A 27,263-nucleotide genomic window follows, 5' to 3' on the forward strand; every position below is an offset into this window, starting at 1 on the left:
AAAAGTTCGATTGATGGCTCTTGAAGCGGTGTGGAGTTCATTGCCGCATATCCGACACGGTCTGCATGGCTATCGGCGGGCTAATCGGGCCGACCTTCGCACATTACGAAATATGCGCTGCTTTTGCTGCTATTCTCTCTGTAATGTTAATTTTGGTTGGTTCTGTCGACCAGAACAAACCTTGCACTGACAGACGCGGCACCAGCTGATGTGGCGGTGCTTGGGCGCTGTGCACGTGATCGCACACACAATGACGAAGACTGCTACCATGTCAGCCAGGGCACGCTATGCTCTCGCTGTGCACTGGAAACAAAGTGAAATGCTCATTTGGGCAGCATCGAGCACGAGGGGCTCGACGGGGCACGTCATGCGTGGCACAGTGCTGGTCTCTCCCTCACGTGTGTCAGATATCCGAAAAATCAAACAGCAGACATTCGATTCGTGAGTCGAATCATTTGAATGTGCATTATTCGATTGGGTGACATTCGAGTATTTGCACACCCCCAATACCCACCCCGACTCTTCAAAGAGTTGGCCTCTTTAAGAGCAGAGTAACTGCTACAATGCTCGACAGTGACGGTCCCAAAGGAAGGGCAGACGAACCACCTTCTCGAGTGTCAGCTCAGTGGGGAGCGCGTTCAGCAGAAAGGAGCTGTCAGGGTCACAGATGGAGAATCCCTTTTGTAGGCAGGCATTCGGTGAGCTCCGGTAGCGCGGCCGCACCATACATGGATGCAGACGGTCTTGCTGTAAGTATGCAGTGCACAGAAGAAGCTGTTAGTGCTGTGCGACCGTTGGATTCCTACCCGCTAGGCTCTGACGACGTCCTGCTGAGATATGTTCGCGCAGAGAAGGATGCACACGAGTCCAACAAAATGGTGATTCCACGCATGCTGAGAGGAGCACTTTTATGCTATTTTCACAATATGTGCCTTACTGGGCATGTGAGTGTCCCCCAAGACTTACCTAAATACTGTATTTACTTGCATAATGATCGCACTCACGTACTGATTGCACCCCTGAATTTTGTCATCAAAATTTGATTTTTTTTTCCCTTTCCCGTTTAATGATCGCACCCCGAACTTGCGCCAGCGATATGTCATGTGCCAAGTCTAGCTAATGATGATCGCGCTTACAATCTGTCGAATGCTATGCAAACGACTCTTCCAAGACATACCAAGCGGTCTGCATGCACTGAACCTTCTTAAGCAGATGCCCCACTTCACTCCTTTCATCACGTTCCGTACTTCCATGAAAAAGAAGCTACAACCAAACTTACCTTGGCTTTATTACTTGTAGGCTTTATAATGGATGTGGTCAACAACAACAAAAAAGACGCCTTTCGTTTCTTCTTTTCTGCACTCGTGGGAATGCAACAAATCGCGAGTGGCAACGATAGTAGCCACGTTTACTCTGATACGTTAGAAGCGTACCCTGTTCATACACCGACGCTTGTAATACAGCCATGATATTTGCCCACCCATAGCAGAAGCGTGCTGTATTAAGATAGTAGTGAAGACAAATGCCACAGTTTCCGCAGTGTGCTCGCCATGGGTCCGTGGCAGCTAAGCACGCCCATCTCTGTTTCGGTCCCCTCAAAGCGGCCATGGCTACGCTATTGCAGCAAACTTGCCAATAGTAACATTATTATCGATTATTGATACGGAAGAAACTGTTTCAATGCAGGTAATGTACTCACGAGAAGAAAAAGAAACGCTTTCGACACGTTTGGCTTGCTCTGCCAGCCGTCATTTTTGTGTTGGTGTTCTGCACTGTTACAGCGGCAGCCGCCTATTTGTTGGCCTGTTGTCATCCCACAGCAAACGCGGGATGAAAAAAATGTTTTTGCGGGAAATTTAACCCACGTAATGATCGTACCCCTGAATTTGCACCAATTTTTTAAAGAATGCAATCACTATGTGAGTAAATATGGTAAGTTGTGCAGCTCTGCTACCTGGCCTAAAATGAAGCTGGGCGCAATGCACTACGCCTACAAGAGAAGGAGCCTGCTCTTGCCAATGCATGAAGCCGTGTGGTAGACCACCGCCCGGGCTGACCAACCGCCAAACACCTTGAAAAATTGTGGCATGTAACGTCGTGAGAATTTACCCTGCGACACTGAGTGGGACCCAATTCCTCCTCCTTGTCACAGACTATGTCAGCAAGTGGCTGGAACTGTCCCCCTTACGAAAGCTGTAGGCACGAGTAATCGTGGGGAAGCTGATCGAATGTGTTTAGACGATTTGGCTATCCTGAGAAGTTGATAGCCAGGAATGCATCCTGCTTCCCTGCCAAACTTTTTGCGGACTCTTGTGCAGCTCTTTGCATTGAGCACAGGAGAACAACAATGTACCACACACGGGTGAATGCATACAATGGTGTGCCACTGAATGTGTGAACCACAACATCACGCACGTGCTTGTTGCATTCGTGGAGATCCACGGCGACTGGCACACCTGCTTTCCGAAAATTGGGTTCGCTCTCGGGACGACAGTGAATCGCTCAACTGGGCTTACACTCGCCACCCTCAACCTTGGGAGGGAGCGCCATGATGCCTCTAAGGTGCAACGTTTGCTGTTGCTTGTTTGTTTTTCCACATTTCTTGCCGTGGACACTGCAACTGTCCCACTCGAGGCGGACACCAGAAGTATTGCAAAGCGCAAGTGCGTGTAAACAACACCTCCCGGAAAGTGAAAAGTGCAACTGTGTGGCATCTCCACGAGTACTGAGATCATGTTTCCTTGCGCACACAGCTAGCACAGCTGCAGAAAGAAGGGCGAAAAAAGGAACAAGTGCGCCTCCGCTGCTAGGTGACACTTGCCCAGGCGGCGCATGTGCTGACAAAATCAGATGTGTTGTCGCTTTCGCAATAAAAAAAATATTTAAAAAGAAAGAAAGAAAGAAACTTCTCCCTCGCATTGTTTTCATTGGGCGCCGACTCATGTTCATTGAACCCATGCCCGCGGCTTCTGTGTCCTGTCATCTGTTAGCCCACTGTATCGGCTGCCACGAAGGATACACGGAAATCTAAGATTTCGGAATATTAGCTAATTTGCAGTACTGAGGTGTTAACATGACACAGAAACTGAATAATGATTGTTAAAAAAGTTTGCTATACTGAAGTTTGTAGCACTAATATATTTTTACATTGAAACCGTAACAAGTCAGCAAGGGATTTCAGAAAAGTTTGTTAATCTGAAAAGTTTGTTAATGGGGGACACAGGGATCAGATCACGAAAGTCACGAAAAAACAAAAGAACTACTCTTGGCGCTAACGCATTTTGGTATCTGCAATGCCTAATCTACATTGTATCAAGATGGTTTGGCTGAAAATGCACTAAAAGTTCCAGAAAAAAATTAATTTGTCAGTGCGCAGGGCAAGAAAACAGCTTTAAATCGCGTAAACATACCGCAGTTTGCGGAGCCATATCTCATCTTTTGGCACAAACACAAAAGAAGCACGTGTCTGCTAAAGGTGGACACACGGGCCCTGCGATGAACAGTAGCCCCCGATTGGCTGCCGTGCTGAAAGGTGTCTCCCCGCTGGTTGATGCTGCAGCAGTGGGCCAGCCGGCAACCGCAGCGGACTGAAGTTGTCTGCTTCGTAAACCACACCGACGTTTTCATTTGACATGCAGTATTCGGATTTCTGAAAGCTCCCAGGTCAGTGATGGATCGTCACTCGTCCGAAAAGCACGCCTACGAAAAATGGAAGCACGAGCCTCCTACGGCGGAGGCCAACAGGAGAAGTGGAGCACCCAACTGAATATGCGGATAACGTGCCGCATTATCTTGCACCGTGTGACTCAAACAGCGAAGCCGGCAATCGCCCTGTGTCATCGACACCGATAACGTAGCCACCTGAAGACGTTTCAACGGAGGCTCTCGTACCTTTGCGTACGGCCGCATGAGTCAGCAGCCTAGATTGCAGCATTGAAGGCGACGCAGGTCGAAGGTATTTTTTTTTTTTTCTTCAACTATGAGGCTTTTCTTTCGAGAACCCGTATGGGTTTCCTTTGTAGCAATTGCTACGAACGGGTGGATGTCTGATTTTCCCTTTATTTAGGTCGAAGGTAACCATCGCTGCAGAGACAGTGTACTCTGTTTTCAATGCATCGTGCGGCACGGACACGCAGCCGGTAAGCGAGCCCCAACCGTCGAAGAGCAACAGTGTGATGACTGAAGGTTCACCAGACAAATCGTCGCCCAAACGTCGCACGATTCAGATGCACCTCGAGCCGCTTTTCGTGTCAACGGTGATGGAAAAAGCGCAGGCATGCTGCGTTCGCAACTCCCTTCTAGAGTCCGTAACTGAGCGGAAGTTCAATTTGATGGACCAGCAAGGCTTTGCTTTTTGAGGTAGAGACAGCAGTAAACGAAGCAGCTGTGAAATAAAATTCAGGAAGCCAAAGAGCCTACTTGGAAATGTGTGCCACCTTGGGTGTACATCCTAATGCCCTTGCTGTCCAGAGGGCTCAAGAAAAGGATCAAGAACGTCTGAAGAAGGCATGCAAAGTCCACCAAACAAAGAGGCAAATGTGTAAGAAGAAGCTCGACAGCAATGATGCAACATGTTACACCCTTGGTGCTTTCTAATAAATCTGCAATGCTTTTAAAACTTTACAGCCCATTTTCTCAATTGCATTTTCTTTTTTGTCGGTCACCTCACTTGTGGGAAACAGCACAACTATGCCTGGACCGATTTTGATCCAGTTTGTTTTGCTGTGATCCATAAGCTGTGCTGTACTTAAAGACCATATTGAAATGTTGAAATATGAAAATGAATATGAAATGAAATATCTACATGGCTCTATGAAATGAAGCACAGTCACGTGCATGTCATGTCGAGCAAAAAATTTCAGTGCACTAAAAAAAATACTGCTTTAGTGTAGATTAGACATTTGGGCAAACATGCGAAAAAATTCCCAGTTCCCTATTAATGGAAATCAAAGTGGATGAAAAAACAACTTGCCGCAGGTGGGGGCCGAACCAACAACCTTCGCATTTCGCGTGCGATGCTCTACCAATTGAGCTACTGCGGCACTGTTTTCCCATCCACTTTCTTGGGCATTTATGTGTCCTAGTAGAACCCTGGTAGTGTTAGCCAGCGCCACCACTCACATACCTTGGCGGCGGACGTGGAACGTCCTTCTTGCCGCACGCGTCACGAGGACGTGATCTTTTTTGGGCGAAGGCAACTGGTCAATAAACCCACACATGCTGGCCGATCAAAAATGCTGATCAAAACTGTTGCCAGATTTAAGACCTCGTGGCTTCTTATAATAAAATCTTATAATAATAAAAATCGGGACCCTCGGTTAACCCCCTCTCCTCGTTTTTTCCCAAGAAATGTCATTGTGCAGGCAAATGAGAACGGGTGGATGACGGGTGTGATGGTGGAAGAGTGGGTTAAGATTGTGTGGCGACGGCGTCCGGGACCCCTTTTGACAAGAACTCGCTCCTTGTCGTCTACAGAAATATTACATGGACTGGTTGACCGACAAAGACCACATGTTAACGGCAACGGGCCACATCAAACGTGCATCGCTATCGCAGCTGGCGGGCTGGGTAGCTGCAGCATGGGATGACGTCCCAGGTACTTTAATCGTGCGCGCCTTTAAAAAGTGCAGCATATCTAATGTGCTTGATGGTACCGAAGATAGTGCATTGTTCGAAGGTGACAGTGACAGAGAACACAGCGACGAGTCTAGCAGCGACAACGTCGTTGAATAAGCTCTGCACGTTCAGGTTCAATAAATGCTGTTTGCATTTTGTGAACGCTGTCCTCGCTTTTCTTGTCCAGCCTACATTCGAGGTAATATATATATTTTTTTTGTTGGCTTCGGACTTTAGGGGGTCGGCTTAGAATCGGGGTCGGCCTAGATTCGAGTAAATACGGTACGTTCCCGCTATGTACGTTTTCCCGGTGTCAAAGTTTGCGATCAAGAACACAGAAAATGACCAAATAGTGTTACGCTCATATTTTACCGATTCCCATGTTTTCGGGAAACTGTTTTTCGGCGTTACTCACCAGCTCAATTTCGTTTCGGCTTCCCGTCGCCGTCTTAAAACACCACGCAATAGGAAAACAACATGTGCCTCGGGCTGCCAAACCTCACCAGCCCGATGCATGTCGACGTCTCGTGCCGCAACGATCCGCGTGACGCTTTGCAATATGTAGATATCATATTTTTTCGTTGCTTCAGATTGTATACTTTCCCAGTTAGTACACTCTTTTTTGAATTTTTTTCCAAAACATATGAATGAGGTTCTACCGTGTATGGTGTATATTTGACAGTACAGTAAAACTGCGTCAGTTCAGATTTCACAGGACCAAAAAGAAGAAGAAAGAATGGCCAAACGAAGTGCTGGATGGCAACAAAACTGAAATACCTCAAGCCAGTGCGGCTAACCACACAGGCAATTGGTTACACTGCAGATGAGACTGCCCAAGGCAGTTGGACCTTGCCAAAATGAAGTCCTATACAATGCAGCAATGCCTTCCAATATTCATTATAAGCAGGCACGCTAATACTGCTGAAAAAAAAAAAGAAATATGCAGTCAAGTTCGACACAAAAACGCATAATGTCTCTAACGTGCCAGGAAGAGCTGTGGAGATTCCGACCGCAAGGTGGCGGCTTCGTGCCACTAATGCAGCAGGGAAATAAGTCGCACACAACGCATCCTTTGCACTGTTGTTGCCATGCAAAAGTGCCATCAGTGAGACCACACGGGATCGCCACGTTGGCTGCGGTCTAACCGAGACAGGCCGCAAGCGAAAACATGCATGCATTGTTTTGAGTGCATCAAATGCACGCAGGTTCAGAAAGTGCCATGGAGGAGAGCTTTCCTTTCCATTTGCTAAGTGCCATCGGCCCTCTGTCTAGTCCACTTGTGTAATCTCGCACTTCCTCACCAGTGACGTCCACAGGCATGGAGTTTCTCACCACATTATCCAGAGGAGGGGAAGACTGGCAGTAAAACACGTTGTGGGGCTAGTTGGTGCATAGCTTTCAATAGGTGAAGCGCCAATAGTGACGGCACACAAGAAGAAATACAGACAGGACAAGCGCCTTGTCCTGCCTGTATTTCTTCTTGTGTGCCCTCACTATTGGCGCTTCACTTATTGAAAGGATGACTGGCGCTGCACTACTGTTGCACATGTGAGAATGCCAGCACGTAGTGGCTTTAAACGGGAGTCGTCCTCGTGGAACCGGGACACCTTGAGAAAGCACCTGGCTATTACTATTTCGCCTGTAACACTCGTTCATTCGCTACTAAAACAGCATGCAAAGAGCATTGTTTTCCTAAATATTACACATAAACACTTCTTATTCAATCACGAGTAAAGTGAAACCTCGTTATTTCAGATTTCATAGGACCAAAAAGAAATGTCCTAATTAACCGAATGTCGAATTATCGAGGGTATCGAGAGAACAATAAACAAATGCTTATTACGTCAACACACTTTTATTTACTGAATGAATTAGCCAATCCTTTCTCTAATTTGCACAAGAGCAGTGCAGATCATCGTCCCGCGGCTGATTTGTAACGACCAAGGCCTTGCGACTTTCTTCACAGCGCAGCCACGGTGCCCGCCTTCATCCGAGACAGGCTTTCTACTACCGTGCGCATGTCCCGATTATTTATTAATCAGTGAGCTGGTCGCTGTCTACTGCGATATAGCCAGTGCTCTTCAAGCTGGAAAGCTTGTTAAAAACAAACTACCGTTTGCCGCAACTTCTGCGGACAAAACCGCGGCCACTATCTACACGACTGCGCAACTGTGCAATCATGAAGGCACACGGCCAACGCAGTGCTATGCGCAGCAGTAAACGCAAGAACAAAGGCTTTAGAGGCACGAATTGGCACCACGCATTCTGCTGTCGCTGTCATTCATGTATGATTTTCGCCAATGGCAATGCAAACTCTGCAGCTTTGCTTTGGTGCTCACTAACGACATTTTTGGTCTTTGGTGTCAGATATTTGCTGTGCACCGGCACTCACTGAGCTTCGAGAGTTGTCCGAATTAGCTGATGTGTGGCCAAATACATCCGTATTAAGGATAGTTCCACTGCATGAAATAAAGCATATGCCTGCCGGGACCGAAAGACAAGTCCGAATGATCCAATTTTCCGAATTAATGAGGGTCGAATAAACTAGGTGTTACTGTACTTGTGCTTGGCTGTACAACTATATGAAATGCAAGAAGTGCCAGCAGGCTGCTAAAGTTGGAGAACAGACGACAAGGCCTGTGCTCACTTTGCAACAGCTTGTTGTCTGTTCTTGTTAGTCAGCGCTTGCTTCTGCACTGGTGGTCAGTAAACTGTACCATGTTCTAGGCCAACCCACATTTTAGACAAAACACCCATCTCCCTGCCTTTCCCAAGGCAGCACAATGCCAATTAGCAAACTAGAGAAGACGGTGGCAGCAGATTTCCCTCCTCTGGGCAATACTGCGAGACACTGCATGTCTATGGGTACGAGCATACTGCTGGCGAGTTCCCTGTGGCGGCTTGTCACCAGCCACTACGCCAGCCATTGGCAAGTTCGTGTCCCAGCTGTACAGCCTAAACTGCTAGGCCTAACCAGTGTTGCTTGCACAGCAGTCGGCAGCCATAGCTGTGGTTTGGTGCTGAATCAATGTGGCAGCAACTTTGTTTACAGCTGCCATGTCTGCAGCATTGCGCAATTCAATGTCCTAAAGATTGTGCGGCACACTGTGCATCATCCAACATTTCGGTTGTAGTTATATATCGGTCCTGCCTTACATAGTGTAGACCAACTGCTTATAACGTAAGTCGTCGCGAATATCCGCACTACAATGGGTACCAAAACTATAGACAGTATGACCAAAACAACAATTTTCAACGCCTGCACATAAGCAAACCATGCAGACCGACCAGCCGCACGTGTCCGAGAATTGAAGCTTGAAACCGCGAGCTTTGCATGCAGTCAAATTTACGAACGTTGAAAAGTTAATGTCCAAGTACCCACAGTCTTTGCATGAAGCAGACAAAGTAATAATAATTTTTAGAAAACGACGACAGAAATTTCAGGCACAGTACAGTCTTTCATCATCTGATTTCTCCCACTGAACAGTGTCGAAGAAAACATGACGACTGCAGACCAATTTCCCGCCATTCGAGTGTTGCACGTGCCCTCACTTTCGTTGACAAGGTAGCTTCTCCACTTTTCATGTGCCATATAGCCACTGCAACGCACTTCGTTGACTCGGCATCAAACCCCAACTGTGGTCGCCAACAAGGCCCGCTGGTTAGGCCTAGCCGGCAGGGGTGTCCAGTGGTATGCAGACGCGGGAAGCTTGCCCTTGATATGTTCATACCCATAGACGATTACAAAGAGACTACGCATGCGATCATGCGCACAGGATGAACTGAAAGCAACACGTACGAAGCGGTGTTTGGTTCCTTGGGCAATCAGTAGCAGCAACTACTACGAATGCCTACCGAGTTTGTATGGGTGCACACTGGTATGAACGGTGGAAGTTCACCAGTGCACATAAAGCCTAATAGCTCCAAACTAAATTTGCAGAATGCCGCTTAAACTGACAGCGTCGCAGGCGCAATATCTGCATTTCACGACGTACATCGTGAAGGGTGCACATAAACTGAAACTGCGTTCAGTGCAAAGCACGCCATTCATAAGCAGTCGAGCAAAAGGCTTCTCCATCAACCTAGGCAACCACCATGCACTCGCATCATGCCGACGCAGCTTTTGTTTTTGTTCGTTCATTTGCTCCGCGTCTCATGCTCCTCGTCCACATTGCCCTCGTTTCTCTCCTCTCCCATCGGCGGGAGCACCTCGTTCAGAAGCGAGCACGCTACCGCGCTTGTCAGCGTGATTTGCCTGTGGAAGCTGCATTATAACCGGCATTTCGTCTCGCGCGGCTGCACTGTATGCGGTATGCGTAATGGTCTCGCATAATGGTCGCACTCACGCAATGATCGCACTCGCGTAATGATCGCACCCCTGAATTTTGTCGCCGAAATTCAGTTTTTTCTTCTTTTCTGTATAATGATCGCACCCTGAACTTGTCGCAACGATATCTCATGTGCCAAGTCTAGCTAATGATGATTGCGCTTACCATTTGTCGAATGGTGTCAATTGCTACGCGAACGACTCTTGAAGACATACCAAGTGGTCTGCGCGCACCAAACATTCTTAAGGGAGGACGCAGCCCTTGAAAACCGAAAAATCGCGAAAAAGTCAACTTTTGAAAAACCATATTTTTGGGTTCTATGTCTCGTAAACTACCTGTTCCGTAATTATCAGCACTTAATTCAGCCGTAAAGTACAAAAAATAACGCTACTTCTGAGGCCACCGCGGCCCAAGAAACATGTGCAAATGCCGAAATTAAGTCAAACTTCGCGCGCGCGCCATTCACGGCCCATACGGCCTGCCTGCGCCATCTTGGTGTCGTTTTGACCGTGGATTCTTTGTCTCTATTTTGCCGCCTTGCAGAATGCCATCGTCAAAGCGGTTGAAGCGCTGTTGGCGTTTTCCCGCGATGTGATGCGGAGCACTGATTGGCCGGAGCAGCGCGTTCAAATCTTGCGGGCTAAAGCGCGCCTGCCATTGGCTGCTGCGCGGGCGGCGGCGGCTGCTCAAATCCCGCGGGTTAAAGCATGCCTGCCATTGGCTGCCGCGCTCGCGTCGCTGTTGCCCCTTGCTCCGTCCGCCTCAACATGGGCTTGCGCGCTGCTCATTGCCTTGCGCTATCTTTTAGATTATTTGCTCAGCTTTTTTTTTTTTGTTTTTCGCTAGTTCTTCACTGCACGCCATGCCGGCAAAGCCCAAGACAGTGCAGATGTTCGGTGCACGGGAGCGCGATGTGGGTCTTGTACGAGCATCGAAATTCCGATCTTCCGCAGTGAGTGCCGACTGCGTAGACGCTTTTCAGCGGCGGAACTGTGCTTTCGACTGATGCCAGTCGAAAATCTGACACACTGAATGTGCCTGGAGCCGCAAGAGCTAATTAGAAGCTCCGCAGGAGCTTTCTAATAAAAAAACCCACGGGTTCAACTTTTAAGGTCTGTTTTCTCGGAATGGATTTTTTCGCTAGTAGTGGTGCTGGGGAAGGCGATATCTCAAGAACCGCTCTTCAGATTCGTATGCCGTTTTTTTTTTTTTAATTCTGTTCCTGAATGACTTGGCAGGGTATGACAGCTCTTTTTTTGAAAGCTGGTGGAGTTAAATTATAATAAGCAATTATTTTTCATGAATGTGGTCATTACTGGCTACATCAAATTCAAAGTTGTCTTAAAATTTTTCGGAGGGGAAATTAAGAAAAAGGGCTCTTTAGCCCCATGGGATATCTATCAAGGTATCGTCACAGTGAATTTCAGCTTCCTACGATGTCCTGGCATTTCTTTAGGCTCTTCCGCAGGCACATACATGAATCACCTAGTTAGACATCAATAACTCTGGAACTAATAAACATATCTTCATGAAACTTCGCAGTTCCTCGTAGTTCGGTAGTGTGAACATACCCTGAAAGTTTCATCTGGATATCTTAAAAAATAAGAAAGTTCGGTCTCCAGGGTAGCCTCCCCCCTTAAGCAGATGCCCCATTTTATTCCTTTCATCACTTTCCGCACTTTTATGGAAAAGAAAGCTACAACCAAACTTGCCTTGGCTTTATTACTTGTAGGCTTCATAATGGCTTTGGCCAACAACAATGACAGTGCCTCAGTGCTCCCTTCAGTTGATAGTTGCACAATGAATCCTTACCAACTAGCTCAGCTTTCCGTCTTTCTAAGACAAAAAAGGCGCCTTTCAATTCTTCTCGTCTGCACTCACGGGCACGAAAAAAATCGTGAGCGGCAACGATAGGGGCCACGTTTACACTGATGCGTTAGAAGTGTACCCTATTCATACGCCGGCACTTGTAACACAGCTAAGATATTCGCCCACCTTCAGCGGAAACGTGCCATATTTATTTATTTATTTCTTTTCACATACTGTCAATCCCTCATGGGATTATAACAGGAAGGGCAAGTACATATGGTAGTATTTGCGAACAAAGAATATAAATAGATTATATAATCATTCATAAGTGTGTTATTGCAAAGGTTTTTGTTTCACTAAACAAAAGAAATAAGTAGTTCATCACAAATGCAATATTTGGGTACAATATACTATAACAAGGAAGAATCTGAGAAAACAAGAACCCAAACAAGAAAAAAGAAAGAAAAAAAAACCTGAAAGCACATGTGATATACAGTACCTAATGAACATGACAAACAGGATGCAGTCATGCGTATGATGCATCATACAAAAGGAACACTCATAGATTAAAGTGTTAGGCTATGAAGATCGGTAACAAACCTGACTATGTGTCAGAGCTGTAAGGCAAGGAGGTGTTATTCCACTGTTCTTCCACTGAATTGTAGTGGAGACAAATGCTGCAGTTTCCGCAGTATGCATCTCTTTTTCTGTCCCCTCGGAGTGGATATGGCTATGTTATTGTCACGAACTTGCCAATATTAACAATATTACTCCTTATTGATACGGAAAAAACTGTTTCAATGTGCGTAATGTACTCACGAAAAGAAAAAAAATCGCGTTAGACGCGTTCGGCTTGCTCCGCCGGCAGCCATATTTGGTGTCTCGCACCAGTCCCGCACTATTACAGCGCAATTGTGCAGCGGCAGCTGCCTGCTTGACCTGTTGTCATCCCGCACCAAATGTGGAATGAAAAAAAATTTTTTTTTCACGGCGAATTTGCCCACATAATGATCGCACTCCTGATTTTTGTGTCAATTTTTTTTTACAAAAAAGTACAATCGTTATGTGAGTAAATACAGTATTTACGTTCCCCGTTGCATCTGAATTATCGGTTGTCAACTGTAGACACGAGTCAAAACTGCCCTAAAATAGGCCCTTACCGGATAATTCAAGTACAATATACCCCCCTCCCCCCCTCTTCACAGTGATTGTATGGTCTGCTTTGGCTGTGCTAGCGGACAGCGAATGAACTCGCTGTCCACAAACTGGAAACCCTCCACCTGCCAGTGGAAGAGTTTCAAGGGACAATGAATAAAAGCTCGCAATGAATGATAAAGCATTTACACAATTCTAATGCACAGCTTATTTTCCAAGAATACGGATATGAAAACTGCCTGCGCACTGCAATTTGATAGGAGACCCCATTCAGAACGTTGGCAACAGCCTACAGTCATGGCCATAATCATTGGCATGGCAAGCAGTGTGCAGGCTATACTCGCAGACAACCTTCTGCCGCTGTGAAGGGAAAGCCCCAGGGGCGGAGCTTCTGTACATATGTTACCGTGCCAAGTATTCCGGCAGTCTTTGACAGCGCTTTTCGTTGCTCGGAAGAGACGCTGAACCGAAGCAGATTTCCCGTGCAACGGTTTTGTGTTTGCCTAGAAGTGGAAGGGAAAAGCTGCAAAATAAGTAAGCTTTCACATTCAGTGGTGTGTTTTGTGTTACTGAACTGTTGAAAATAAGGTGTTTATGTTTTCTCTTCCCCAGCTTACACTAAAAGCATGAAAACGCGGGACTCTTTCCAGAAGTGCTTGCACTTGCCTCTACAGCTTTCACTTCACAGTCACAGAAAGTTGTCCGGAGTATAGCAACAAGCACAAAGATGGCGCTCTACTTTCATTGCAAAGACCTAATTGAAAGAGGTTATGTTAAGCTAGTGGAAACATAGTGGCGTCACATGCTTTCAGAGTCTTGTCTTGAGCACGTTGCAGGACACACCGGTGACGTGGCCAGACCCAGGTGGGTCATTCAAAAAAATGAGGCATACCACACAGAGGGTGAGGAAGAGCTCTTCATGAGTGATGACGGAGGACATTAAAAACAAATAGATGTCTACAATGTGCAGGTAAATCCTGCAGGTTTCGCAATTTTCCGATGGCCAGAATGAGAGGCAGGCTACATTTTTCTTGGTATAGAATTGGGTATGCATTAGATTTGGGTGCTCACTGTCTTCTACACTGAACACCCGAGAATCAGGTAACTACTGCCACTGCAGCCAACCTTTTTCTTGCCTCTTGTTTCATTTCACATACCTGAACATTTCCATTGTTGCTGTCAGACACTGTGCTCCACTGTACCTTGTCGATGCGCACGCTGGGTGCTGTCGACAGGGTGGCCTCGGTGACCGGCTGCTGCTGCTGGCTCAGCTGTGGTGGTGTCGGGCTCTTGCTGCCCTTGTCCTTGTCGTCCTCCTCAAAAGCCGGCAGCAGGTCCTCTCGGCCGTGGAAGCGGTAGCAGTTGATCACTATCTGGCGCAGGGCGTGCGTCCACGACACCTGCTGGCGGACATACACAACCCCGTCAAGGAAAAAAAATGTTTCTTTTTATCTCTCAATATGCGGCATGTCCCAGTTAACGTTATCCGAAGAAATTCAGGGTTGCTGTGGGAAGAGATAATTTCAGCTGCTCCGGAAGTCTCAAGGGGGGACGACGTGGCTTTCAAAATCAACTTCCTTATTTCTGCATGAATTCTGACAAAAAATTGGCAGAGGCAGTGGGAATGTTTCTGTGACGTTATCACAGAAATTTCTAGGTTGTATCTCTACAACTTCTTTATTTAGAAAGTCTTTCTCCTTTTGAGCTTGTCCCAAGCCTGAACGCCTTACAAAATGTGATAAACACTTATTCGAAGCACTGTGCAGTCCAAAACTAATGGTTGAGGGTGAGAGATTCCTAGATTTTGATGTTTATTGCATGATTTCTTTAGTTCTCGATTCTTCTGAGGTGACTGCACAACAGGCATTTAGAGTGTGAACAACGCACTGAATCAGTCATTCACAAAATGGTCACACAGGGAAAGCAAGAACGTCACGCCTTGAACTGCACTTCGAAAAAGACAAAAAGGGGGGAGGGGGGGGGGATTAGATGGACCTAGCAGTTGCAAACAAAGCAGCCAGACATGCTGAGCAGGAGAAAAAATGAGGGTGTAAGATAATGGATTTTAAAGTTGCACCTTCAATTTCAAGTTATCAAAAGGCACCAGGGCTGTAACCATTGATGTCCCATCAAATGCGGGGCTTCTAGTGTTTTACCTGTAGTCGGAAATGCTTCGCTTGACTTTTTTCCCCAAGACATCCTTGTCCACTGCTCGGTGAGGAGCATGTTGGCTTGGTTACAGATCAAATGTTGCACAATGTCCCACAAAAGCACACCAGAGATTGCAGAATGCAGTGGAAGGTTTGCTGAACATTGTGAGCATATCCAAATGCAACATTCTTGGTACCTCCTCCCCCCCCCCCTTCTCCCCAATTTTCACTTTTCACTTTTATTGACACCTTCACATCAAACACACACTTTCGGTGTGAACAAACTGAAATAACCAAGCCGAAAAAGTGAGAAAGTTCTGACTGCACTGCAGCTGAAGAAACTGTGACCAAGAAAAATAAATAAATAAAATAAAAGCCGGACTTTTGTGCACCATGTGCTTGGTCAAGGAGCCCGAGGAGCTGACGTGAAAAATGCTACGCTGCAGTTCTGACGAATCCGTGCACCATGTTCTCGATCGTCGAGTCCAGTGTGCCGAGGTAATGCTGAACTGTGGGTGCAAAGAGTACGCCCGTGATGTGCTTGGCCGCGGCACTGATGCCAGAAAGGCTTAGCCACGAGTGCAAAGAGTCATCATCATCATCATCATCATCATAAGCCTGGTTACGCCCACTGCAGGGCAAAGGCCTCTCCTATACTTCTCCAACTACCCCGGTCATGTACTGATTGTGGCCATGTTGACCCTAGACTTCTTGATCTCATACGCCCACCTAACTTTCTGCTGCCCTCTGCTAAGCTTCCCTCCCCTTGGAATCCATTCCGTAACTCTTAATGACCATGGGTTATCTTCCCTCCTCATTACGTGTCCTGCCCATGCCCATTTCTTTTTCTTGATTTCAACTAAGATATCATTAACTCCCGTTTGTTCCCTCACCCAATCTGCTCTTTTACTATCCCTTAACGTTACACCTATCATTCTTCTTTCCATAGCTCGTTGCGTCGTCCTCAATTTAAGTAGAACCCTTCTCGTAAACCTCCAGGTCTCGGCCCCGTACGTGAGTACTGGTAAGACACAGTTGTTATAAACTTTCCTCTTGAGGGATAATGGCAACCTGCTGTTCATGATCTGAGAATGCCTGTCAAACGCACCCCAGCCCATTCTTATTCTTCTGATTATTTCAGTCTCATGATTCGGACCCGCAGTCACTACCTGCCCTAAGTAGATGTATTCCCTTACCACTTCCAGTGCCTCGCTACCTATTCTAAATTGCTGTTCTCTTCCGAGACCGTTAAACATTACTTTAGTTTTCTGCAGATTAATTTTTAGACCCACTCCTCTGCTTTGCCTCTCCAGGTCAGTGAGCATGCATTGCAGTTGGTCCCCTGAGTTACTAAGCAAGGCAATATCGTCAGCGAATCGCAAGTTACTAAGGTATTCTCCATTAACTCTTATCCCCAATTCTTCCCAATCCAGGTCTCTGAATACCTCCTGTAAACATGCTGTGAATAGCATGGGAGAGATCGTATCTCCCTGCCTGACGCCTTTTTTTATTTTGGATTTTGTTGCTTTCTTTATGGAGGACTACGGTGGCTGTGGAGCCGCTATAGATATCTTTCAGTATTTTTACATACGACTCGCCTACACCCTGATTCCGTAATGCCTCCATGAATGCTGAGGTTTCGACTGAATCAAACGCTTTCTCGTAATCAATGAAAGCTATATATAAGGGTTGGTTATATTCCGCACATTTCTCTATCACCTGATTGATAGTGTAAGTATGGTCTATTGTTGAGTAGCCTTTACGGAATCCTGCCTGGTCCTTTAGTTGAAGAAAGTCTAAGGTGTTCCTGATTCTATTTGCAATTACCTTAGTAAATACTTTGCAGGCAACGGACAGTAAGCTGATCGGTCTATATATTTTTAAGTCTTGGGCATCCCCTTTCTTATGGATTAGGATTATGTTTGCGTTTTTCCAAGATTCCGGTACGTTCAAAGTTATGAGACATTGCGTATACAGGGTGGCCAGTTTCTCTAGAACAATCTACCCACCATACTTCAACAAATCTGCTGTTACCTGATCCTCCCCAGCTCCCTTGCCTCTTTCTATAGCTCCCAAGGCTTTCTTTACTTCTTCCGGCGTTACCTGTGGGATTTTGAATTCCTCTAGACTATTCTCTCTTCCACTATCGTTGTGGGTGCCACTGGTACTGTATAAATCTCTATAGAACTCCTCAGCCACTTGAACTATCTCATCCATATTAGTAATGACATTGCCGGCTTTGTCTCTTAACGCATACATCTGATTCTTGCCAATTCCTAGTTTCTTCTTCACTGCTTTTAGGATTACTCCGTTCCTGAGAGCATGTTTAATTCTATCCATATTATACTTCTTCATGTCAGCTGTCTTCCGCTTGTTGATTAAGTTTGAAAATTCTGCCAGCTCTATTCTAGCTGTAGGGTTAGAGGGTCTCATGCATTGGCGTTTCTTGATCAGATTTTTCATCTCCTGCGATAGCTTACTGCTATCCTGTCTAATGGAGTTGCCACCGACTTCTATTGCACACTCCTTAATGATGCCCATAAGATTGTCGTTCATTGCTTAACACTAAGGTCCTCTTCCTGTGTTAAAGCCGAATACCTTTTCTGTAGCTTGATCCGGAATTCCTCTATTTTCCCTCTTACTGCTAACTCATTGATCGGCTTCTTATGTACCAGTTTCTTCCATTCCCTCCTCAAGTCTAGGCTAATTCGAGTTCTTACCATCCTATCGTCACTGCAGCGCACCTTGCTGACCACGTCGACATCTTGTATGATGCCAGGGTTAGTGCAGAGTATGAAGTCTATTTCATTTCTAGTCTCGCCGTTCGGGCTCCTCCACGTCCACTTTCGGCTATCTCGCTTGCGGAAGAAGGTATTCATTATCCTCATATTATTCTGTTCCGCAAACTCTACTAATAACTCTCCCCTGCTATTCCTAGTGCCTATGCCATATTCCCCCACTGCCTTGTCTCCAGCCTGCTTCTTGCCTACCTTGGCATTAAAGTCGCCCATTAGTATAGTGTGTTTAGTTTTCACTCTACCCATCGCCGATTCCACGTCTTCATAGAAGCTTTCGACTTCCTGGTCATCATGACTGGATGTAGGGGCGTAGACCTGTACAACCTTCATTTTGTACCTCTTAAGTTTTACAACAAGACCTGCCACCCTCTCATTAATGCTATAGAATTCCAGTACGTTACCAGCTATATTCTTATTAATCAGGAATCAGACTCCTAGTTCTCGTCTCTCCGCTAAGCCCCGGTAGCACAGGACGTACCCGCTTTTTAGCACTGTATATGCTTCTTTTGGCCTCCTAACTTCACTGAGCACTATTATATCCCATTTACTGCCCTCTAATTCCTCCAATAGCACTGCTAGACTCGCCTCACTAGATAACGTTCCAGCGTTAAACGTTGCCAGCTTCATATTCCAATGGCGGCCTGACCGGAGCCAGGGATTCTTAGCACCTTCTGCTGCGTCGCAGGTCTGACCGCCACCGTGGTCAGTTGCTTCACAGCTACTGGGGACTGAGGGCTGGAGTTTGATTGGTGTGTTCATATAGGAGGTTGTGGCCTAGTACTGCACCAGGGTGGCCAATCCTGCTCTGGTGAGGGAGTGCATTACCGGTTCTGGTCACCAGGATCAGGCCACATTCCAGGCCTGTTAATGCAATTTTATCAACACGCGGATTTTTTTTTTTTTAATCAAGGAGTGCAAGGAGTACGTGTGTCGAGATGTGCATAGTAGTGGGTCCCGAGGATTGCATGCGTGACGTGCTTGTTTGCGAAGTCTGGATAAACCGATACTCGGAATGCTTAGCCGTGGCTCTGAAAGGTCCAGTTGTGGACAGATCGGCTGCACTTGTGCGATGTCCGCGTAGCACCCGTTTCGACACTCGTCGATATAACGAGGGTCGGGACGTTGAGAACTCGTGAGGTGCAAAGAGCGGATGACGCCCCTACGGAGCGAGTGCCATACCAATGGCAAACCACAGTGAAGATTTCCAATGGCGCCTCGATTCGCACTTCAGACCCCCGGAGTCACCGAGCAAGTCGCCATCGCCCTCGCCCTGCTAGACGGTCGTGGGTCTGAAATCTATAGCGATTCCAAAACGGCAGTTAGGGCTTTTCAGAAGGGTTGCATCGCCAAGGAAGCTGTTCTCAGCGGCTCGAGTCCATATGCTCTCACAAACTATTAAATTAACTGGTTTCCCGCTCACGTAGGGTCGGTCGAGGGTGCTCCCCCGAACCTCAATGAGTCTGCTTACGACCTCACCGACAGCACTTCCTCTATCAGCACTAACTTCCCTCCTCTCTATGGTCACAGGGACGCTCCCGCTACTCACAACGAGATTATTAAATATTTCTACATGTCCAGAAGGGTCTTCCCACCCCCTCCCCAAGTTGAACAGGGCGCAAGCCGTTTCGCTTAGGCTTCTACGGACCAGCACATATCCGTGTCTGTAAACTCTCCACGAGGCGTACCCCTACGTGTATCGTGACGACGCCTGCCCGTCCTGCGGCCAGACCTCCACTCTACCTCATATGCTCTGGGAGTGCGGGTCGACATACTCCAAGTTCATCAAAGAGGAGTGGGACTTGCTTCTGTGTAGCCCCGCTCTAGAAACGCAAATCCTGGCCGCCCGGCGTGCCCGCGACTGGGCCGGTGAAGTGGACTTGCCGGTGCCAACGTGGGAATAGCCGGGTGCGCGACGAGTTCGCGTCCTCGCCGAGCCTGCCATAAAGTTCGTTCGTTTGTTTGTTCGTTCGTTCGTTCGTACGTTCGCTCGCTCGCTCGCTCGCTCACTCACTCACTCACTCACTCACTGTAACATTCACGGTGCTGGTCGCACTCTCCGTTGCAATCTACAGATCAGATTGCCCCGCTTGCCACGATATCATTCTTTATTTTGCCACTCCCTGATTGGCTGCTTAGCGCTTAAAAGGCGCGTCGCCGACCGAATAAATGCGATTGTCTTCCTGGCACTGCGTTGGTCGTCTATTCCCTGGGCCGGTCGTCCTGCCGCCCTCGGCGTCTAGCCGTCGAATATGTAACAGCTGGTGGCAGCGGACTGCGGACAGCGGATGGAGCGCACGTCGGCGGTGGCCTTGGCGTCCGGTTCGGTGAGAGCACGGCTTGCTTGACTTCATTGGGAGCATTAGCGGCATTTTCTTGGTAGTGGAGGCTTTTTGACTTTGCTAAACATTAGTACGTGTAAGAGTAGCACTTTTTCTCAGCAGTCATGAACCTCGCATCGTTAACGAAACCCAACCAAGTGTTGCTAGCAGAAGAGTTAGGTATCCCTGTACTGAAGTCGATGCGTAAACCTGCAATAATTGAAGCAATATCCAAATGCGGAGCGAAAGACGACGAAGTCGAGGAATGTTGGAAGACAATTTCCCAACAGCTAAAAGAAAGAGAGATAGAACTGAAGTTAAAAGAAATGCAGCTGCATAGCCTTGAATGAACTGACAGTTTCGACATGCGCGGTTACATGCAACCTTTCAGGGCTGGTAGTGACATCACTTTGTACCTCGTCAACTTTGAGAGGACGTGTACTAGAGCAGCTCTTGCAGAAGAAACCTGGTCGCAACACCTCTTGACATTGCTTCCAAACGAAGCAGCGGACGTAATCGCGAGAATGCCAGAGGAAGATGCGCGCGACTACAGTAAAGTAAAGCTTCAGCTGAGGCGAAGGTACAGCTTGTCTACAGAAACCTTAAGGATGAAGTTTCGTAACACGAGGCGTAGTCAAGGGGAGTCATTCTCGGAATTCGCCTATAAATCGATGAGCTTATTGGAAGAATGGCTTAAAAGTGCCAACGTATACGAGAACAAGCAAAGTCTGATTGAAGTGTTCGCGCTAGAGCAATTCTACGCGTCTATTCTGGAGCAAATGCGCCTGTGGATTCAGGACAAGTCAAACGTACATACGTTGCAAATGGCAGCCACTTTGGCTGACGAATACTGTTCCCGCAGAATGCAAACTTCAGAAGTGCAAAAGAAACCGTCGGGAGCATTCAAGAAGTTTCAGAAAGCGGAGAGAGAAAGCAACCAAGGGAAATCTGAGAACGTTCCCGCCCAAGTGCATGCGGTCAACTCGAGTGAACCAAAAAGTTCCAAGTTCGAAGAAAAACGACCGTTAGTCTGTCACAAATGCCAACAGCCAGGCCATATCGCAGTCGGGTGCCGAAAAGCAGCCGTGTCCGTTAACTTGCTAACTGAAGAGAGCGACTTACTCTTGCCTTACACCTATGACATGACGGTGAATGGCGTCAGTTGCAAGGTTCTACGTGACACAGGAGCTACATTTGACATTGTCCACTTGTCGTTTGTTAAGCTCGAAGACTTTACCGGATCGTGTGTATGGGTGCGTCAGGCACTAGAGCCTGACACGAAGTGCTTGCCGGTAGCCAAAGTTGAAATGACGGGCGCCTTCGGCAAATTTCAAACTGAAGCCGCTGTTTCAGACAAGCTGCCGCAAAGAATCCCTTATATTTTTTCTAACAGATCAATGAGGGACTTGCAAAACGCCGGAATGGAACTAGTACATGCGAACCCTGTAATGGTCGTCACAAGGTCCCACACAAGAGCGCAAGCTACTAACGCTACTCGTGCCGCCAACATCCCACAGCAAGGTGATTCGTCACAAGCTGCCGCAACGAGCGAAGCCGTTCCAGCCGCACCATCCGTTGATAACACCCCGGTCGCTTCTGCGCCCGGAGACGAAACGATAAGCCCAGTCAGTGATAGCTTTCAACTTCTTGCGAAAGTAGACAAAAGCGTTCTGAAAACGGATCAAGCGAACGACGAGTCGCTGCAAACGTGCTGGGAAAGGTCAAGACGGCACCAAAAGGGAGCAGTATCGTTCACTGTAAAAGACAACCTCTTGTACCGAACATTCAAAAACAAGAAAGGCCGCTCTTTCGAACAGCTGGTAGTTCCCCAGAAGTATCGTGCTGCACTTCTCGATCTGGTGCATAGCTATAGCTGGGCTGGTCATTTAGGGATAAATAAAACTAAGAGCAGATTACTGAACGACTACTACTGGCCAATGTGCTTCAAGGAATCTGAGCAATGGGTACGTTCTTGCAATGTTTGCCAAAGGACCGGACGGCCAAACGAAAAATTCAAGGCGCCTTTGGTCCGAGTGCCTTTGATTGGCGAACCTTTTCGCAGATTGGTAGTGGACATCGTTGGTCCATTACCAGTCACATCGGCGGGCAACAAATACTTGCTAACACTCATTTGCCCTGCCACGAAGTTTCCGGAAGCAGTGGTGTTACCGGAATTAAGCTCCACAGCTGTAGTCAACGCGCTACTCGGCGTCTTTGCCAGAATCGGATTTCCCAGTGAAATCCAATGCGACCAAGGTTCTGTGTTTACAAGCGCGCTTACCACGACATTCTTGCAGAAATGTGGCATATCCATTCACCACAGCTCTGTCTACCACCCGCAAAGCAATTCAGTTGAAAAACTTCACTTGGTAATGAAGCGCATTCTGCGTGCGCTCTGCTTCGAGAAGGGCACCGACTGGGACACAGCTGTTCCCGCAATGCTCTTTGCTCTGCGCTCAGTCACTCACGAAGCAACTGGATTCACCCCGGCGGAACTTGTTTACGGTCAAGCGCTTCGCTCCCCGCTTACCTTGCTAAAGGAAAAGTGGGAAGACAAATTCGTGGACAAATCTGTTGTCGAGTACGTGCTCGCCTTGTTGAAACGCCTTTGTGAATCGCAAGAATTGGCGCAGATAACCATGGCAGAAGCGCAGCAACGCGCGAAGGTGTATTACGACAGATCTGCACGCACTCGAGCCTTCAAGGAAGGCGATAAAGTGCTAATTTTGAAGTCGTCGAAGGCAAACAAACTGAAAGTAGCATGGGATGGCCCGGTCACTGTTAAGCAACAGCTTTCAGACACCAATTACCTGGTAACGACGCCCGGTAAACGCAAGGATGTGACAATCTACCACTGCAATCTAATGAAGCCATTTATCGAACGTATGGAGACGCTGAGCATCGTCCTAAACGAACCAGAGGAAATAAATGTTCCAGTCCCTCAAGTACCGACCCCTTGCTCTTCCCCGTCAACAGAAGAAATACTCGAATCTGTCACTAAACAAGCTTCTTTAAAAATCGAGCAAAGAAAGGAGTTAAAAGAGCTTGTACACAACTTCAGCGATTTGTTCAGTCCCTATCCCGGTAGGACAAACCTTGTGGAACATGACATTGAGTTGACATCTGACCAACCCTTCCGTACAAGGATGCACAGATTTTCGCCCCGTCATGAGAAGCTGCTGAACGATTCCGTTCACAACATGTTGACACTGGGTTTAATTGTGCCAGGGGAAAGCGAATACGTGTCACCGATGTTTATCGTAGAAAGTCCGGGCAAGGAACCCAGACCCTGTATTGACTATCGTAAGCTAAATGCGATAACAAAAACGAAGACGTTTCCCATTCCTAATGTTGAAGCCTTGATCGAGAAAGCTTCCGCGGCACAGTACATTTCTACGTTAGATATGGTACGCGGCTTCTGGCAAGTGCCACTGACAGAGAACGCCAGTAAGCTCGCCGCTTTCATGACTTCGACAGGCACATATCGCCCTCTGGTGCTCACTTTCGGCCTCAAGAATGCACCGTTCGTATTTTCAAAACTAATGAATCAAGTGCTCACGGGCACCGAGTCTTTCGCTGCACCCTACCTCGATGACATCGCTGTTTTCTCGAGCACTTGGAAACAACATTTGGACCATCTGCAGCAGGTATTCCTTCGAATCTGCGAAGCAGGCTTGACTCTCAAACTGAGTAAATGCTGTCTTGCAAACACTGAAGTCCACTACTTGGGACACGTTGTTGGCCAAGGGAAGCGACGCCCTTCCGAATTAAAAGTTGAGGCCATCACTAGCTTTCCTTTGCCAAAATCAAAGAACAACTTGCGTTCCTTTTTGGGTTTAGCTGACTATTACAGAAGCTACATTCCGAACTTCGCACATATCGCTAGTCCTCTTACAGATGCTCTGCACAAGACCGAGCCTACTATTGTGCGTTGGAATACGGCGCGTAAGGACGCATTTGCTGCGATTAAAAAGATTCTTGTCAGCGCACCGGTTCTCGCGGCACCAGATTACTCTCTCCCTTTCTTAGTTCAGTGTGACGCCAGTGACCATGGAATGGGCGTTGTTTTAAGTCAAGTGAACGAAAAAGGTGAGGAGCACCCTGTTGTCTACGCAAGTCGAAAGCTAACGTCACGCGAGCAAGCCTACAGCACAACAGAAAAAGAATGCGCTTGCTTAGAGTGGGCCCTCGAAAAGCTCTCGTGTTACTTGAAAGGCTCTTCCTTTATTTTTGAAACTGATCATTCCCCCTTAGTGTGGTTAAACCAAATGTCAAACAAAAATGGTCGCTTGATGAGGTGGAGTCTAGCGCTCCAACAGTTCGATTTTCTAGTGCGGCACAAGAAAGGCAAACGCCATGCCAATGCTGACTGCCTTAGCCGCATTCCCTAGTTTCCTTTCTCTTTATTTTTTCTCGTGTGCATGCCAAGTAAATGCAAGTCTTTTTATTCTCGCGTTCCGTCTTCGCGTGTTCTGCTCCCAGTGGATTCAACTGCCGGGCTTTCATAAACAGGGGCGCGAGGTTACTTCTGACGTTGTTACTGCGTTTCTTCCGCTCTTCCGAATGCCTCTTAAGATCCTGTCGTACCGGCTGACGGATGAACCCTACCCCAGAGGTCTGCGGCCCCCTGTCGCTACGTGCTCGGCAGCCTTCCGGCACTCGGCGAGCAGTGCTAAATATGAGCGTCACCTCCTCCTGGACGTCTCAACCCCTCTATACGGGCCTGTTGTTCGAGCCTCAAGACGCTTGGTGCCTTCTCCACCATTGCTGCGGTGTCCAGCTCAACTTGCCCGCCTCTGCCGCCAAGCACCTCAACGCGCTTTTCCAAGCGCAAGGACAATATGATCTTGCGAACGCTTCAGTGCTGTGCTTGGACAAGCTAGTTGCCCTCCTGTACCCGCCTTCAGTTGTTCAAGAAGCGTCATCCTCTAGAACGCCTTCCGAAAAGGGTAGCTTTGGCCGAGCTGTAACATTCGCGGTGCTGGTCGCACTCCCCGTTGCAATCTACAGATCAGATTGCCAGGCTTGCCACGATATCGTTCTTTATTTTGCCACTCCCTGATTGGCTGCTTAGCGCTTAAAAAGCGCGTCGCTGACAGAATAAATGTGATTGTCTTCTTGGCGCTGCGTTGGTCGTCTATTCCCTGGGCCGGTCGTCCTGCCGCCCTCGGCGTCTAGCCGTCGAATACGTAACACCACCCACCCAAAGTGGTGAGTGAGTGAGTGAGTGAGTGAGGAAAGGGGCCTTTTAAAAATTGCGAAAAGACTGCCGTGGCAGCCTGTCAGCTTGAGACATCCAGAAGAAACGCTGAGGAGAGATCGCCACAAGCATCCTGCACGAGAAAAGCCACGTAGTGCAGCGGAAGGTTCCTCGCGAAAACGAAGCCCCAGAAGGACTGAATCATGCCGGGCCTCCTGTGAGGACAATGTTGAGGCAGCCTGCCCTACCACGTCATCGCTTCCGTCGTCACCGTCGCTATCCGATGCAAGCACGTTCGCGACAATCATCTCATCGGTTAGAAGCACTTAAGTTTCCAAACCTATAGCCGTGCGCTTTCTTTTCAGCGGCAATGGCATGCATTGCCGATGACCAGCAGGCAGATCAGCCATCTTCTGTTTCGGCAGCGAGTCAAGTGAAGTTGAGAAACCGCGTGGCCAGGAACGACTTCGACATAACTAACAAAAACGAAATTAAGCTGGTAGCAGATTTGCACTGAATGAGGAGCCAGCGAGCAACATGCGAGCAATCTGCTTGCGGCGTAGTTGGTGCGGTCAATTTGTGTTTTAGAGGGCGGGGCGGCATAGAGCTATGGGTGCAGCCCATTCGTGTTCGGAGGGGTCGAAGGGCGATGGGAGAGAACCGAAACTGGAAAATGAGCGCGCGGCGGTTGTTGGAGCAGCGGCCCATTGTGCAGCGGCTTGAATTTCTCATTTTCTCTCTTTTTTTTTTTCTTTTCGTGGATTTCGCATTTCACCATCTTTCGGCTCAGACACCTAGACGCCAGACTTCATTGTTATAACCGATAATGCCGCGTCGGGGCATTGTAATAAGCGGGTTAATTCACCATGGAAAAACATACAAAAGTCGACAGTGCAGCAGCTTCTCATGGTTATAGCTGATATATTGTTAAAACTAGTATTATAAGTGGGTTCGACTGCACAACAAATAGTTTTTTAGAGCATGTCTATGTAATTTCCAGTGATGTTTCAGAATCAGATAGAAAAAGAGTTAAAGGAACTGACAATGGGATTTTCAAAAATAGATTTCTTGGCCACTGTTCCACAATTCAAAAGCCGCAATTATGAGAAAATTTTCAAATGAGAAAATTATAATTCTAGGTGACATTTGATTCAACAGTAATGTATTTACATTCCTTCCAATTATGCAATAATTTTTCCAAGTTGAAATGAAGCAAGGTGTAATGAAGGCCTGCAAAGTATGAAACGAATCTACTTCTACTCATTTTCCACTGATCAAACTAAACATCGACTTCTTAACTGCTGTACATATTGCAATTTACACATTGGAGTCCCTGGCTCATCAAGGCAGCTTTACTCGGAATGAATTTCGAAGCTTGGACAAATTGAACACAAGCATCATCAAACTCGGCAGCAGTGAGGCTTGACTTGGCAGCAGCGAGGCAGCCAGGAAGGACACATCTTCAAATAGCATCTACTTTCGATTCCATGCAGATAGCCTGGTGTCAGCGCCGGCTGCTGGATCAACGCTGCCGATACCGCATCGTGGAACTTCGGCAAGCGCGTGAACAAAGCCACATGCCCTCAACGTCGGTATTGTTGGAAAGGGGTGTGTCGTGACATACTTCAGCTGCGCAGGCGCTGGAACTACTTGCGTGCTATAAAACTTGAGTGATTTCGCCCAGACTGACAACTTGGCAGCAGCGAGGCAACCAGGAAGGACACATCTTCAAATAGCATCTACAGTGAAATCTCGATATAACGAACTTCACGGGACCGCAAGAAAATGTTCGTTATTCTGAAAGGTCGTTATAGTGAAAGCCCAAAAATTAGCCATAACAATAGTATTTCAGTAACGCAAACGTCCTACCTTGGAAACGGCACCTCCTT

General features: G+C 47.4%; 1 protein-coding gene across 6 annotated transcripts in view; it reads right to left on the bottom strand.

The window, feature by feature from the left end:
• Nucleotides 1-27,263, bottom strand: part of LOC135902242 (DNA-binding protein P3A2-like) — a 206,152-nt gene that overhangs the window by 42,326 nt on the left and 136,563 nt on the right. For 4 of the 6 annotated variants that reach the window (XM_065432218.1, XM_065432213.1, XM_065432214.1 and 1 more), the window contains one exon: nt 14,066-14,311. In XM_065432218.1, coding sequence (XP_065288290.1) covers nt 14,066-14,311 — 246 coding nt within the window. The remainder of the gene's footprint in view (nt 1-14,065; nt 14,312-27,263) is intronic. The other 2 variants (XM_065432216.1, XM_065432217.1) reach the window with 2 other exon arrangements.

The sequence above is a fragment of the Dermacentor albipictus genome, chromosome 6, assembly GCF_038994185.2.
Source record: "Dermacentor albipictus isolate Rhodes 1998 colony chromosome 6, USDA_Dalb.pri_finalv2, whole genome shotgun sequence".
NCBI classification, from domain to species: Eukaryota; Metazoa; Arthropoda; class Arachnida; order Ixodida; family Ixodidae; genus Dermacentor; species Dermacentor albipictus.